The 17,063-nt window shown below is 30.1% G+C and overlaps 2 protein-coding genes across 5 annotated transcripts in view; both read left to right on the top strand.

Moving 5' to 3' along the window:
* The window catches only part of shd (shade), a 67,156-nt gene extending 63,045 nt beyond the window's left edge, over positions 1 to 4,111 (top strand). For all 3 annotated transcript variants that reach the window (XM_065504514.1, XM_065504512.1, XM_065504513.1), the window contains exons 7-8: positions 3,177 to 3,389; positions 3,465 to 4,111. In XM_065504514.1, the coding sequence (XP_065360586.1) occupies positions 3,177 to 3,389; positions 3,465 to 3,575 (324 nt within the window). In that variant the 3' untranslated portion in view covers positions 3,576 to 4,111. The remainder of the gene's footprint in view (positions 1 to 3,176; positions 3,390 to 3,464) is intronic.
* Positions 4,112 to 9,373: 5,262 nt separating this feature from the next.
* LOC135954512 (uncharacterized) overlaps positions 9,374 to 17,063 on the top strand; it is a 36,600-nt gene continuing 28,910 nt past the window's right edge. Inside the window, exon 1 of one of the 2 annotated variants that reach the window (XM_065504693.1) lies at positions 9,374 to 9,626. The gene's annotated coding sequence lies outside the window, so the exon portion shown is untranslated. Of the gene's footprint in view, positions 9,726 to 17,063 lie in introns of both variants that reach the window. The other variant, XM_065504694.1, reaches the window with a different exon arrangement.

Raw genomic sequence — 17,063 nt, forward strand, 5'->3', positions numbered from 1 at the left:
GTATGATCTTTTACTGGATTATTTTCTAGAATAGCTTCGACAAACAAGAGACTAGGCTAATAGGTCTATAAGAAGATGACAGGGTTAAATCTTTACCCGGTTTTGGTATCATTATTACTAGAGAAATTTTCCAATTTTTTGGTTAAATCCCTAGTTTCATGATTACATTAAACAATATAGATAGCACAATTATTGCCATATTTGGTAGGTTTTTAGTCATTGATGGTGTTATTAAATCATATTCCGGAGACTTTTTCAAGTTTAATTTATTATACCCTACACCTTCGTGAGAAGGGTATATATAAGTTTGTAATTTCCACAATATAATTTTCCGACCCTATAAGGTATATACATATATTCTGGATCCTTATAGATAGCTGAGTCGATTAAGTCATGTCCGTCTGTCTGTTGAAATCAATTTTCTGAAGACCCCAGATATCTTCGGGATCCAAATCTTCAATAATTCTGTCAGACATGCTTTCGAGAAGTTTACTATTTAAAATCAACAAAATCGGTCCACAAATGGCTGAGATATGAGGAAAAAACCAGGACAACCTCGATTTTTGACCTATATCTAGATTACTAAGTAATTAATATAGACAATATGAATATCTAATGATAGATATTTCAAAGACCTTTGCAAAGACATATATAAGACCATTGTAAGTTGAACCTACTATGGGTCAAAATCGGAAATAATATTTTTTAACCGGATTTTTTTTTCACCAAAAAAAAATTTAAAAAGCAAAAAATTTTTTTTGGTAAATTTAAAAACAAAATAAATAATAATTAAAAAAAAACAACTTTGGAAAAAAAATAAATTTTGTTTCCCTAAAAATATTTAAAATTTGTATTTTGAAGTATAATTTGGTGAAAGGTATATAAGATTCGACACAGCTCTCTTACTTGTTTTTTAATAACTCTTTTAACATCCTCAGGACTAATAGCGAATTTGGCTGCATTAGCCATTATTGAAACTGGCAATTCTTCGAGTTCAAACTCATTTGTGTGGATTTAGGTTGAAATACTTTACTTAAATTTTCAGCAAATACTGTGGCACATAGCACTTCGTGCCCAGGTGCCGTTAGCTTTTCTCGTTACCTTCGAAAGACAGAAATTTGTGTATTTTGTACTCTTCTAACTTTTAAATGAAGCGCTCTTTTCAGATTTCGTTCTGCTGTGCACAGCCTCTGCTTTACAGCAGGTGATCCAGTATCTTGCCAGTCTCTTCAAAGTATTCTCTTTTCGAAAAGATGTCTTTCAATATCCGAATTTGAAATAGGCGTATTAGGTTTATCAATGGCATGAAGTCATTGACATTTTTATATAAATTTTCCTAACACTGTAAAATAGGAATTGTGGGGAATAGGAATGACTGCTAATATGTTTCCTATATTTTAGCCAATTTGTCTTAAAATACAAAGAGTCCTTAGTACATCTTGGGATGTTGGGTCTCTCGCAATAAGTAACAATTACAGGGGATATTGCATTTCTGGGGATATTGCATTTGGAAGTCTATTAGATCAGGAATTTATCTGGGATCAGTTGGTCAAAAAGTTGGGTGCCCAGGAGACATGAAATCTAAGCAATTTTTGTAGATATGTTTGGCGTTGTAGTCCCCACATGTCAGAGACCGATGTCCTAGTGTTATAAAGAATTCTTCAAATTTCTCCTTGGTCAACTCCAGCTGGGTATTCATTTGCACATAGTATCTCAATCGGTTTCTAATTATGATATCTGTACCGCCATGTGCCTTACCATCCGAATGGTTTGTTTAATAAAATGGGTAACCTGATACATATATAAAAGTTATATCTATATCTAAGATGTGTCTCCGAAATTAACATCACTTCGATGTTTTACTTTAACATAAAATGGGAAATTTCCGATTTGTGCTGGTTTAAACAATTTTCTTTCGAGAAACATATTCCAGAAATATATTTTTAATTAACGATAAATGGATCTAAAGGATATGTGTTTATTCAACATGATCAAGATCGGAAGACCCAAGGTCAATTTGTTTGTGATTTACTGTGGAATGAATGACATATACTTTAATTTACTAATATGTATTAACAAAAAATGTAAGAGTGGATATCTTGGGGCTAGGGTCAATTGTGGACAGATCCTCACAAAAGTTGTTTATTTTACGATATTAGTTACACTGTCCAACAGCATTTTTGGAACAGACTAGCCCTGAAAGGGCATGTTGAATATATCATTTTTGTAGAATAAACTTATAGTCCAGCTGGTCTGAATTTTTTTTTACTGGGTTAAAGTTTTAATTTTTTCATCGAAGGTAGCATTATACTAACAGAAAAAATGTTGTAAGTTAATATCTGAGAGAATTCTTATTGTCAGAGTTATATTGTGGAATTTTATGGGGATCATTTTTGTGGAAGATCTTAACCCCCTATCTCCTCTCTTTAGGGGTCAATTTGACCCCTTTTTCCAGAAAATCGAAAAAGTCCTTTCAAAAAGGACATTTAAGGATTAAAATATTCTACGAAAGTTTTTTGCGTAAAGATTCAGAAATTTTTTTTTACAATATCATCTTTATTTGCAATAAAATTTGCAATAAAAATAAATCTCATCCCTATAAAAAGTTACACGCATCTAAAGTTGGAACATGAAAAAATGCTCGTATTTTTTACGTATATCAGTATAATTTCAAAGTACTTAGAACTAAGTTGTGCAAAAATTTGTCAGGATTGCAGGATTATTGGATAATCAAACAGTATTCCGGGAAGAGATTTGTATGAGGGCTAGGTGAAATAGTAAACCGATATATCCCATTTTCAGTACCAAACAGACCTTATCAACAGAGAGCATTTTCAGCCAGCTAGCTCCTTTCGTTTGGGCCGTAAAGTGTTTTCAACAGACAGACAGACAGACGGACATAGCTAGATCTTCTTATCTGGAATATTTCGATGTGTTACAAACGCAATGACACCTCATTTTGTTTGATGTAAAATAATAAATTGGCGCATTGATTTTCGTTTTCAAATAAGATCACTCGTTCAAATAAAGTAAAAACGCGTCAAATTAAAAAATACTTAAAAACAATATAAAAGCAAAATATTTTTAATCGTTTAATCGTTAATTAATGACGAAAAAACTTTTCTGATTTCACTCATATACTTTAATATATTTTTTACTTTTTTTTCATATTGCAGACAGTAGTCCTGTGTCAGAATATGATTGCTTGTCATAAGGACAACAATTTTAAAGAGGCCAAAACATTCCGTCCCGAAAGATGGATTGATAAGGATGGAAATTTTAGTGTAAATATTCAAAGTTCGACCATAGTGGTGCCTTTTGGCATTGGTAAGAGAACGTGTCCGGGTAAACGATTTGTCGAAATGGAAACTGTTTTACTGCTAGCAAAGGTAAGCAAGCAATCCTCAACATAATTGTAAAGCACAATCACATATACCTATAAAAATATTCTTTTTTTTTCCCAGATTTTACTTGCCTTCGATGTAAGCTTCACAAAACCATTGGAAACGGAATTTGAATTTCTATTAGCGCCTAAAACTCCCCTAAGTTTAGTGTTGCGTGATCGTGTGTTTTGAAAATTAAAATGTGTACATACAACAACAACAAATACAAACCAACCAACCAACTAACAGCAATAAAATAGAAACATTAACAGCAGAATGAGAATGATTAACAGAGAAACATTTAACATTTAACAAAGTATTCATTTAGTTTATAAGAATTGCCAGATTAAAATCAAATAACACAAGAAATCTTTAAAGAAAAATCAACTAAACTACTACTAAACCTCCTCCTGTTTTAACGTGTCTTATAAAATTTAAGCTTAGCATAAATTTTATTTAAAAAAAATCAAATTTTTGTTCTTGTAATTATTAAAAATATTTAATTTCTTTATGAAAATTATTATTTTTTTTTTGTTAGTTTTTAAGTAGCTGCATTTTTTGAGTGTGTGTGAGAGTAACGAAAGACTGTAAACGATTTGCAATTTAATGTTATTTATTATAGAAACAAAGAAAAAAAAATTAATTAATAAAAAAACAGAAACAATATACAAAAAAAAAATTAAATAAATAAATAAACATGTAAATAAATTGAAAAATATACCTATAAATTGTGTGTGTAATACGAATAATTGTCCTGTGATTATTAAAATAAAGTAGAAGTTGTACTGAAGTGGTTCAAATCTGGATCAAGTTTAGTTCAAAAGAGCAGAATTGAAATCGGCCCCGATTCCCGAGGAACCAATTGTTGTCTTAACTTTTGGCCCAACAATCTGCATGATGATGATGAAACAAAGTGTTTTATGCGCATAAAATATTCCATATAAATTTAAAAATTAAAATCATAAAATCATTTTTAATAAAACAATCAACACAATTTCTTAAATTTAATTTGCATATTAAAAAAAAGATGAAAAGCATTGAAATTTTTCAAGAAATGCAGTAGACTTTTTAAATTATTGCCCATGTAGATTCTAATTCAAAGCAGAGTTTGAAATTAATCCACAAAAATCATTATTCAGATTATTATTATTCTGCAATTCATTCCATAAATTGCCATTGCCAAAAAACTAATTATTTAGCTTTATTCATTCATGATTAAATTTTTGTTAATACAAATCTAATGTAATCTAAATTGATTTAAAATATTTTTTCTTCATTCAATTTGTTTTTGTTTTTAATCATTTACAAGATTTGAATTGAAGAAAATTTTAATTATTCAATACTTTTTTAAGCCACTTTATAGTAGATTTGAATTCAAGAAAATAAGGAATTAATTCTATAAAGAATGTATTATCAAAGGTATGAATACCAAACGTTTGAAGTACTTAGGCTGAATTCTTTAATAAAATGGTTACGAGAATATATTTAATTTCATTTTGAAAATTGAATTAAGATTTAAACTTTTCAAATCTTTGCTTGAAAGTAATTCAAAGTTATTATTTGCATCCAATTTTTTAAACAACTGTCTACAAATTATTCGAATTATTAGATTTTTTCCAAGATAGCTGGTTTTCATATATATATTTGTGATATTATTGGAAGTTTCCATTTGTGTTGAATTTTTTTTTTTTAAATACCAAAACTTTTAAGAGATTTATGCTAGCTGAAGTGATTTTCGGAAGTGGAAAATCGGAATGGAAGCTATGACTAATTACCGACCGATCGTTATAAAATTTGGTAACACGACTTCAATTTTATTGGAAAACCAAAATTTTTATGAGGTTTATGATAGTTGAAGTGATTTTCAGAAGTGGGCCTTATATGGGAACTATGACTAAAAATTTTGGACTGATCGTCACAAAATTTGTTGGTGCGAGTTCAGCTTATAAAAACTTATTTGTGTTGAATTTGGTTTGGATATCTATATTAATAAGATATTTATGAGAGCTAAACTATTTTCAGATAGGGCAATCGTATGGGGCTAGGAGAAATATTGGACCGATTCTAACTAAATTCAATAGGCTTTGTCCTTGTGGCAATAGAAGAGTTTGTAACAAATTTTGTCAAACGGACGGACAAACGAACATCGCTTAATCGGTTGGAACAATCTTTTTGGACATTACAGACATCAGCTCTTACCCAACAACTTTGTTGATGAAAAAAATCTATATAAATAAAAATCAAATGTCGTTCGTTGGTAATTGCATCAGTAGAGAACGGCCGGACCGATTTTGACATTTGTTGGTGACAATGTTGGTGATAGCCTAACTTAGGTTTTTACGGAATGAAAAATTGACCACGCCCACTTTTTTCGATTTCTCTAAAATCGAAAAACGGCTACACCAATTTGACTAATTTTTTGTTTAAATAATCATAGTAATCCAATTTAAAAAAAATTTACCACGCCAATTTTTTTCTATATATCTAAAATCGCAGGACGCCTGGACCGATTTAACTACTTTTTTTTAATGTTTGAAATACATAGTCCGCCAAAGCTTTTACATAAATAAAAATTTTCCACGTCCACTAATACGCCCACTTATTAAATACATCTCAAAAATACATCGGTCAGTCAATCATATTTCAGACCAAAAGCGTTTAATCAAGAAAAGGAGCTCGATCTGTGATCACTCATATTTCTGACCAAAAATCGATTTTTTATATAAAAACTCAAAATATCTAAAATCGCTAATAACTTGCCCAATAAGCGTCTAATCAGGAAAAGGAGCTCGATCTGTCATCACTCATATTTCTGGCCAAAAATCGATTTGTTTATATAAAAACTCAAAATATCTAAATTCGCTGATAACTTGGCCAATAAGCGTTTAATCAAGAAAAGCAGCTCGATCTGTGATCACTTATATTTCAGACCAAAAATCTATTTGTTTATATAAAAATTCAAAATATCTAAAATCGCTAATAACATGGCCAATAAGCGATTAATTAAGAAAAGGAGCTCGATCTATGATCACTCATATTTCTGGCCAAAAATCGATTTTTTATATAAAAACTCAAAATATCTAAATTCGCTAATAACTTGGCCAATAAGCGTTTAATCAAGAAAAGCAGCTCGATCTGTGATCACTCATATTTCTGACCAAAAATCGATTTTTTATATAAAATTTCAAAATATGAATGATTTACATGTATTCTGTTGTTGCAAGACTTAGGTTTTTGACAACAAACTTAGGTTCTTTGTCTCTCAGTAGCGCTTCTATGTATATTTTTCAAACCGCTTCTCACAAATTCACAAATCGAACACAAGCATTTTTTTAACTAGGACAAGACGTTTAACGTCTCACATAGGGTTGAAATGTACCAAAAATGGGGATTAATTCAAAAGCTGAACTTTATCTGTTTCAGTCATGTTTGGTATTGGGTTAAAGTGCAGTAAATAATACATCACAAACTGCTAAAATTACAGTTGTGAGTAACTTACTTTATTGGCAGTGAGCGGTCAAAGTCAAATAATTTTTACAAATTTTGCGTGCTGTGGTTAAAATTGAAAATTGTGATATTTCGAGAGCTTATATTTTTTGTTAAATCTGTTAAAAGTAGAAATATTAAAATGGAACCATGAAATTCAGGTATTTGAGACCATAAATAAATAATTTTTGTTTAGATAAATGTTTTGAAAATATTTTTTAAGATTTTTTTAAAGTTCTCCATTATTGAGGTTTTTTCGATATATAGATTGAGTTTAAAAAAAATCAGGGCGAGATCGGGTAAATTCCATTAAATGCTCTTAAAATATGAACTTTCAGCTTCTATATACAGAAAAAAAAATGTGCGGGTTTATTGAGGTTTTTTACTTATTTAAGTAATAGTGAAAGAACTCCTCTTGCTAAAAACATATTCTACAAAACAGGTTAAAACATTTTTTTCTTACATTTTTTTTTAAAGTTGTGTTTTTATGTATTTATGATTGTTCATTAAAAAAATTTATAATATTGTCTTTTGTGGTTTTTTTTAAAAAAAATTTGTACATACATATATAAAATTTTGTGAAAAAACAAAAATTAGATTTTAAATTAAATTTATGCTAATGTAAATACATACAATAAATTTATATTTTGAATTTTTTAATAGCACATTAAGTATGCTTTAATTTCCAATATTATTCAATAATTTATCGCTTTCCATTCCAAAGTTACAGCATAAATTGTGAAAAAATATCTTTTTTTCCAAAAAAACAATAATGCGCTTAAAGGGTTAAAAAATTTTTTTTAACCTTTTTTTCTAAAATGCTGTGTTTTTATGTGCTTATAATAAATCATCAATAACAAAATATAATATTTTAAAACTACTGCTTCTATGAATTAATCGCCACTTTGGGTACCATTCAACCCACTGTGCGTCTGTCGGGGCAGCTAGTTATAATAAAAATTCTACGGGAGATCTTTCCCTTTTCTCAATTTTCCTATTCAAATTCAATGGGAAAAAACTCCCGGGGAACAAACTCCCGGGGAATTTTTTATTCATAATTGGGCTGACATGACAATCAAAATGGAAAAAGGAATCTAAATCAGTGATCACTTTATTTTCAACAAAAAATGGATTTTTCATACGAAAATTTAATTAAAAACGTGGCTATAAGTTATAAAATTAGCTGATTCAAATGAAAAAGGGACGAGTTTGTAAATATAATGAATTAAAAATTACTATTAGAAAATAAAAAAAGTGTCATTAAAAGTAAAAAAAAAAAACATGTCATACTATCATCTGCATCAAATTTCATATAGTACCATTAAAATATAGCAAAAGTACCATAAGGAGTTCTTATGGATTCTAACTCACTCAGCACTACATATGCTTAATTTAATGTTTATAGGTCAATTATTATAGAAAATTCAAAACGTACCATTAAAGTAACGAAAAAGTACTATTTGTTCTGTGTTTATTGTATCTTAATACTTTTAAGCACACTATCGTCGAAAGGTTACTTACTGGAGGAACCAATGTTTAACATTTCATAAAAATTGGCTTTATAATTTCGGACAAAATGTATTTTACACGTTTTTGACAGATTGAGATGTTACAAATTTTATTCGAATAAATATGAATATCATGGTGGGAGCTAGTAATAAAATATATGTACCAAAAATAAATAGATGTTTGAATGGAGCCAAATTTTATTTTACACGCTTTCGCATTAAATTTTCCTTCCGGATCATATAAAAATTGTATATAGTCCAGAAGAAATTTTTTTTTTACAAAAGAAAAAATATATGTTCTTTTTTGGGAAAAAACATAAAAAATACGGCCCCTTTTACATGTTCCAAATTTGGATTTGAATTTATTATATTTAGAATTTTATCACCAATATAGCTGATATTTTAAAAATAAATTTGGACCCTCCGTAGGGCCGCCATATCTAAAAAAACAAAAAAAGATAGAGCAAAATTAAAAAAAAAAATCAATAAACCTAAATATATCTTCAACTAATAGAGATAACCTACACATGTAAGCATGTAAGTAGACCTTCTCAAGGACTATTTATATTTTAAGTTTCAGCTCATTCAGTTCATAAATGGATTTTTGATGATTTTTTTAAAAAATTTGAGACCCGAGGTGACCAATTTCGAGGGGCCACGGACTGGCCCCCATTAGCGCTAAAAAGCTGAAAAAATGTAAATAACTCGAAAACACCTCAGCTCCAACCATGTGAAATTCGTAACAATATATCCAATAGTTCCCGAGATAACGAATTATTTCCAAAAAAAAAGTTTCTAAACCACTGTGCCCTGGTATTACTGATTTGTATTAACTTTGAAATATTAACATGAAACATATATTTTAACTGTTTATAAAGCTTTTATTATGTTAACTACATAATAATAAGCTGTACAAACAGTATTTAACATTTATCTAAAATAAATAAGCACGACTTTAAAAGAAAGCTGTTTCTATATAATTTTGTGACTGTACTTTTAACACTTGAAGAGAACACACAAAGTTGTTTGTAAAAGAGAGCACTAAGAAAACAACAAAAAGCGTTTTTCTAGTTGATGAATTTTCAAACAAACCAAAGAAATTTAGTTGTAAATTAAGAGTGCTGGAGAACGCGTGCGTGAAAAAAGTGTAACGGTCGTATTGAAAATAAAAAAAAAACGGAAATTAAAATACAAAAAGAAAAGAAACGAAACGAATCTAAAACTAAACGAAATATTTTATAATTTTAAAGTGATTTTGAAAAAAAAATACTAAACTGCACCAGTAACAAAATTAGTATTTGTTTAAATATTTGTAATAACAAATAGATTTAACAACAGCAAAACAAATGTGTGTAACTAATTTATTATTAAAACATATTTTAAATATTCATTATATGGCACAATTAAATACCTATTATTAGTTGTAAATTTAAATTCATTTAACAGGAATTATTAAAAATGCATACATGTTTTAAAAATCTAAAATATTATTTTTGTACAAATAGATATTTCAATGAAAAAAATATTTAAAAATTTAAACCTGTTTGAAACAATTATTTTTTTAATTTACGTTTTTTTCTAATTTTTTTTTTATTAATAAATGCATTTTATTTGTTTTCAAAACGTAGAAAACAACAACAATAAAACCAGTAACAACAATATAAACAAATAACTCTCATGCAACAACTACAAAAAAACCAAAAGCAAACAATTTTAACAAGCAACAGTTGTGTAAACGCAACTAACTACATAGCACAATTATTGTCCTCCCCTCACATGAAAATAAAACGTTTTTTAACTCTTTAAATACAAATTTGAAAAAACCAAAACAAATGAAAACAATTTGAAGAAAATAGGTAGTAGCCACACCCTAATTTAACTGAAATATTTTAACAAATTATTTACTTACATTTGTATATTAATACTTCTAAACATTTTTTTCACATATCTACATAAATAATTTCATTCATTCATCTATTTGTTTATTTTTCAAACAAACAAATATCTAAAAATTTATGTTAAATGAATCATTTGAGAATATTTTTTTTTTCATTTTCGTTACTGCACGCCAAGTACAAGCTGTTTAAGCAATATGACACTACTATATCTCCTCCATAGCCCTTAAGCGTCCCCCTCTATGATTTCCCAGCAGTTTTAATAGTGGTAAATAGTATTACTTTAATGCAGTAGTTTTTCATATATTTTTAGTCATATGACATGTTGGGATCAGACAGAAAAGTCAATATATTACTTTACACATCCCAAGTAATCAATTATAGAGTCAATTGTCACTTTAATATCCCTAAGTAATCTATAATGTAGTGTGTTTAATTAAGAATTAGTTATACACCAATACCCCGGTTTGCGTCGCTTCGTTTCAATTATAAATCTCGGAACCAAATAATGAAAATAAATACAAATTTTATGGAAAATTGTGCTTCGGTTCTCGTCGTTTCGGTTTGCGTCTCGTTTCTCCGGTCCCAATTAGCGACGCAAACCGAGGTATTGGTGTATACTCAAAAGAAGTAATATATTTGGTCAATTCACAAGGTCTCTTATCATGTCATAATGTCCTAATCACAATGGTTTTCATTGCTTTTCAAGCAAAAAATGTCCTAAAATAATACTACGCTGTAGGGTTCTATAGCTTAAACAAAAAGTCGACTTTTAGACTTTTCAACTTCGAACTTTTTTCGTTTTTTAAAAAGTCGACTTTTCGAACTATCGACTTTTCGACTTTTTTAGACTATTTTCGACTTTTTTAGACTATTTGCGACTTTCCGACTATTTTCGACTTTTCAATTTTTTACCATTTCTTGTAAAAAATATATAGTTTCTACATTTATTGATGCGCTTTTTTTGTAATGTTTAGCAATAAAAATAAAATTTATCAAGGCGATAATAGTTAGAAGAATGTTGGAAGAATTTTGTGTAGAAAAAGCTTTATTTTATAAACATTTATTTATTATTTATATTAGCATACACTACAAAAAATACAAGTGTACCAAATTGCAATAGTTTTAGTTTAATGTTGAAATTAAATATTTTTTTAACAATCTAAAATGTCGACTTTTTTCGACTTTTATCGACTATTCGACTTTTCCGACTTTTATCGACTATTTTCGACTTTTATCGAGACTTTTTTCAGCAAAAAGTCGATTGTTCGAACAATCGACTTATAGAACCCTACTACACTGCATGCTATGTTTATTGCGTTATCGTAACCAAAAAGCAGAGACCTCCGCCGAATGCCTAAGAGTCGGTTAAGGCGAGCCGCCGAGTCGAGATATATTAGGACATTATGACAATATGACTGATAAGAAACCTTGTGAATTGACCAATTGTAGAATCAATTGCCACTGAGTTTCCTTTTCTAATCCGGAGTGTAATCTACTTAGGATCATAGGTTTGTTTACCCTCAAGGACAAGCACATTTCAAAATAACTAGTCAAAAAGCTTACTCGGTAACCAGCTTGACCCTAAATGATGTATAAAATCACTAGTTAGGCGAAAGTTACCAGAACTGCTGGGTTGTCATTGTTTCTAGGCAGATCTTTAAATATATTGAAGAATTCAATATCTTACTTGTCATTAAGCTGTGATCAATGTTGTCAGAAATTTTAAATAAATCAATTTTTTGTGAGATGATTTCATCGTTGGAGTCAAATCTCTTTCGGTCGAGACATTTCATCAGGTTTGAAAACAAGAAATAGTCAATCGGTGCTAAATCCGGAGAATATTTGTAAGCAAACGCGGCAGCGATCTTGCGGATAGCTTTTTCATACCCTAGTGATAATTTAAAATTGAAACCACTGAGCCATTTGAGATGCCTATGGCTTCCACAATCTCTCGAACTTTCAACCTCCGATCGCCCAACACTATATCGTGAATTTTTTTCAATTATTTTGGGTGTAGAAACCTCAACGGGGTATCAGAAAGTTCTGAGTTGCCTATGGTTTCCAAAATCTCTCGGACTTTCAATCTCCGATCGGCCAAAACTATATCATTATTTTTTTAAATTGTTTCGGGTGTAGAAAACTCAACTAGATGTCCAGGAAGTCATCTTCCGTGCTTGTACTGCCACAACAAAATTTAGTAAACCACTTCTTTTACCATTGAAATTGATGGTGCAGAGTTCCTATAATAATTATCATGTTTAGCCTTTATTTGAATGATGATTTTTTTCAGCAAAAAATAATGCTAATGATCAGAGGAAATTCACTTTTTTCCAATTTGTATTCAAGTCACGAGGTAGTCTTCTATCAATGGCTGACAAACACAAACTAAATGACGCAGCTTGTTCAAATTTTGACAGGAGTCAACTGACAGATGTTTATTTTTAATTAAAAACCTAATTAGGTTTTTATACCCTTCACCTTCGTGAGAAGGTTATATATAAGTTTGTCACTCCGTTTGTAATTTCTACATTTTTCATTTCCGACCCTATAAAGTATATATATATATTGTATCCTTATAGATCCGTCTGTCTGTTGAAATCAATTTTCTGAAGACCCCAGATATCTTCGGGATCCAAATCTTCAATAATTCTGTCAGACATGCTTTCGAGAAGTTTGCTATTTAAAATCAGCAAAATCGTTCCATAAATAACGGAAAAAAAATTTTTGATGAAAAAAAATTCGGGTTAAAAAATATTTTTCCCGATTTTGACCCATTGTAGGTCCAACTTACTATAGCCTTATCTACATCGTTGCAATAGACTTTGAAATATCTATCATTAGATGTCCATATTGTCTATATTAATGACTTAGTAATCCAGATATAGATCAAAAATAGGTCAAAAATCGAGGTTGTCCCGGTTTTTTGCTCATATCTCCGTTATTTATGGACCGATTTTGCAAATTTTAAAAAAAATTTTGAAAAACAATTAAAAAAAATTTAATTTGTTTACCTAATATTTAAATATTTAAAAAAAAAATATTTTAAAGTATAATTTGGTTAAGGGTATATAAGATTCGGCACAGCCGAATATACATAGCTCTCTTACTTGTTTATTTATTCATTGAATCTGCCTTTAGTTCCTAGGCCTTACAATAAGTATTCAAATCTTATAACTAAAATCAAATACATTTGTTCTTAATTAAGAGCCATGGTGGTATAATTGGACTCAGATTAGTGGGGTGGTAGGTCAGTTTTACGAAGTCTTGTTCGTGTTTGAGGTTTAGTAAGCAGTCTTGCAAGATGGTTCGGATGTTCTTGCAATTTCGGGATGTATCTATATGGTACTTCTAAGTCTCTATGGATGTTTTTATTTCTTATGGTGATCCAGTCATGGCCCTCAGAATGTTGGATTGGCCCGTCTTTATAAAATCAATACTGATATTACCTGACAATCCCCATAGTTTGATTTCATATGTTTAAATTGGTCTTCTACAGGATGTCTTTGCAGTCAAGACTTAAGATAGATTGGTCGTTGATTAGTTAGTGCAGATTAAAAGATTTTAGTTTATTATGGTTTATATATTGAGTTGCCAAGTAAGGCGTCTATCCATGTGAATGCCGAAGTATGTGACATTGTCAGGCTGTGGGATGTTCACGCTGTTAAATGAGACAGATGTACAGTGTCCTATTCTAAGTGTAAACGTAACATGTTTTCATTTGGTTTCATTTACACGTATTCTCCAGTTTTTCAATCATCTCTCGACACGTCTAAGATAATTATCTAGTTCTCTTGCAGCCATGCTTGAATCCGTTCGTGAACTAAGAACGGCAATGTAGTCTGCTAATGTAGAAATGGTTAAGTTATCGCTCGTTGGAAATTCAGAGGTGTATATCTTGTAAACTGTTGGTTCAAGAACAATTCCCTGTGAATCGCCAGCATTGATTTCATAGACTCTTGTCACACAATTACTGTACTTTACCCTAAACAAACGGTTCTTTAGGTAAGGCTCTAGTAAACTATGAGTATTATCGTATGTATTAGACCTTAAAGCCAAACTTTATCAAAGGCCTGTGTGACATCTAAAAATATGGCCGAGCAATATTTTTAAGTTCAAAAGATTTTCTTATCTCTCCAGTCAAACGGTTAACCTGATCGTTCCATGATGCTCACGATAACAAAATTGGTGAACTGGGATCATTATCATTGATCATTAAATCATAGCCTGGTGAGTTTCTTGGGTTAATATTGTCTTTATAGCCTTCAGAATTTCTTTTGGGCTGACTGTGATTATTCCGGATTCTGATAATGTTTGAATAGCTGACTCCTCTAATATAAACATGTTCATGGGTTATTACATTACAATTTCTATTTACGTTTTTCGATATGGATCAGGAATTTTCCAAAACCAGGGGATATGAAATTCAAGCAGTTTTTTTTATCAACTAGAGTTCAGTATAGCTGTCTGCCTTCGGATGTTGTGATCACCACATGCCAGCAAACGATCCCTAGTGTACTAAAAAATCTTTAAATTTTTCCTTGGTCACTGAAAATCGTGGAGGAGATTATATTAAGCTTAGAGTTAAATCTAAAAATTCGCATTCGAGACGAGTGCATGTGTATAGAGTTATATGTAATTCAATTGAAATGCAAAAAAGTATTCACTCTTTTACATCTCTCATCACAATGACGACATTCTATTGTTTTATTTGCACCTACAAACATTCTCGTAAATGAAACTATTATTGTGACAACTAGTCAGCCGTTCGCATGCATTTATATCCTTAACAAGTCTTCTCATGTTCATTTAACACTGTAATTGTAGTTTAAATTGTCGTTTTAACATTGAATTTACTTGGTGCATAGCAATTGTAGGTTTTTGTTTTAGCCTTAATTTAAAATTTAAACTAAATGACAACAGCAATAACATTCACCCCTTTATAGGCAAAGGTTTTATTAAAACCTACACAAATCATTTTCCACATTCTATTGAATTTTATTAAACACCCTCTTTAATTTTGTTTTTAGATTTTCATACAAACACACTTACTGCAAAGAGGGTGCTGGTTCACTTGGAATTTGCATTAATTGCGATTTAAGTTTCAGTTGTCAATTTCATAACGTTAAAAAGCTCAAATAAAAAAATGTCTCAAGAATCTCATATTGAGTTCGGATACGTGTTTTTTTTAAGAAAAAAAAAGTGATGGTCTCTTATTACTCTTCTTACGAATGTAATAACGTGACATTTCAGAATTGGCTTCTGAGTTAAAAACTAGTTTTGATTCTATATCGGCTTAACATGTTTGCCTTAAACGAAACCCAGATATCTGAAAAGGATCTGTGTGCCTGATCAAACTTTTTGTATTTAAAGTTTCTTTATAAAAGTCTAAAAAAGGCAAAAAAATACTTCGGAGTTTTAATCAAGAATTGCCTTTTCAATATCTCGAACCTCAAATCTTAGGGATACTGCAGCTCTAAAAGAGGTGTACAATAGATGACAGCTCAATTAATAAATAAAATAGCATATTGAGCAGCTATTTTCAGATTTTTATCAAACGTTTTTAAATGATATTCTGGATTATTAAGCAATAAGTTTTATGATCAGTGAGTGCTTAGAGGTACTTTTTTAATTATAACCAATTTATTCTTGCGTTTGTTTTTGTTAAATAACTAATCGAGGATCCAATTTATTATGGAATCAAAAGTGTAACAGTAATGAGTCAGTGATTTGAAAGTAATTCTAGTGGCGGATCTACTGACTTATGTCGATCGTGTGGTCAGTTAACAGGTTGTTTACTCGATATCACATTCAAACCCATTTTTGTGTCTGGTAAATGTAAAATCATGCAGTAGATTTTTGGATGTACATCTTATTTGAAACAAATAATGGACGGAGGAATTTGTAATAAATAAATTGCCCGTTTTAAAATATGGTTATCGAAATAGTACAAATTAGCATTACCTTCCCTAGAAGGAAGGAAACCGACGCTTAACTGGTGCCTGCTTGGTTCCTCGGTGATATGCACTGGTTCCAGTCTTAACACTTTATATGAAAGGGACTTGTCTCTTTAACATGACGATTGTACTATTTACTAGGTACTTTTTTGGGACCATATGTAGACATTGGAAACAGAGATTCAATAGTACATTTTAGTAATTCTAGTCTATACTTTAGGCACTTTTCTGAAGTAGTTGTCGATAATGAAACTGTTAACATTTTCCTTCAGGGGTTATACAAATGTATGTATCTATTTTATTAAATACATTTTTGTTATAATTTTGTCATTGTCATAAAATGCAGGTTAAATAACAATATTGCCACTTATAAACCTTTCGGTACAGATCGTGTTAATATCGCTTAGAAAAAAACTCATTTTCTCATTGTTGTTGTCTTCTTGCACTTTTGTTATAAATTCCCCCTATTCATAACAAGTGCCCGCACTCAACGCCAACAAACAAACTGACGGCATATTTGGTTTGTTTATTAAAATATTTGTCATTGTTTTGTTAAATTCATTTTGTTAATGCATTCGTATTTGTTTTTTACATTCTTTTGCACGTGCAGAGTAGCGATCAAGGATGGAAAAGTTGATACGATCGTACTTTTTTCTGATACTATTGAAAAGTACCATGGTACTCCTGAGACTCATTTGATGCTTTCAAACAATTTTCGGTATTTTATGTATAAATTCCTATAGATTCGGATTAATTTTTATGATCGAATTTTATGAAAAATTAAATAAATATTTAATACCGGTATAAAAAATATGAAAGTATAAAAAATATGCT

Source organism: Calliphora vicina, chromosome 3 (genome assembly GCF_958450345.1).
Source record: "Calliphora vicina chromosome 3, idCalVici1.1, whole genome shotgun sequence".
Taxonomy (NCBI): domain Eukaryota; kingdom Metazoa; phylum Arthropoda; class Insecta; order Diptera; family Calliphoridae; genus Calliphora; species Calliphora vicina.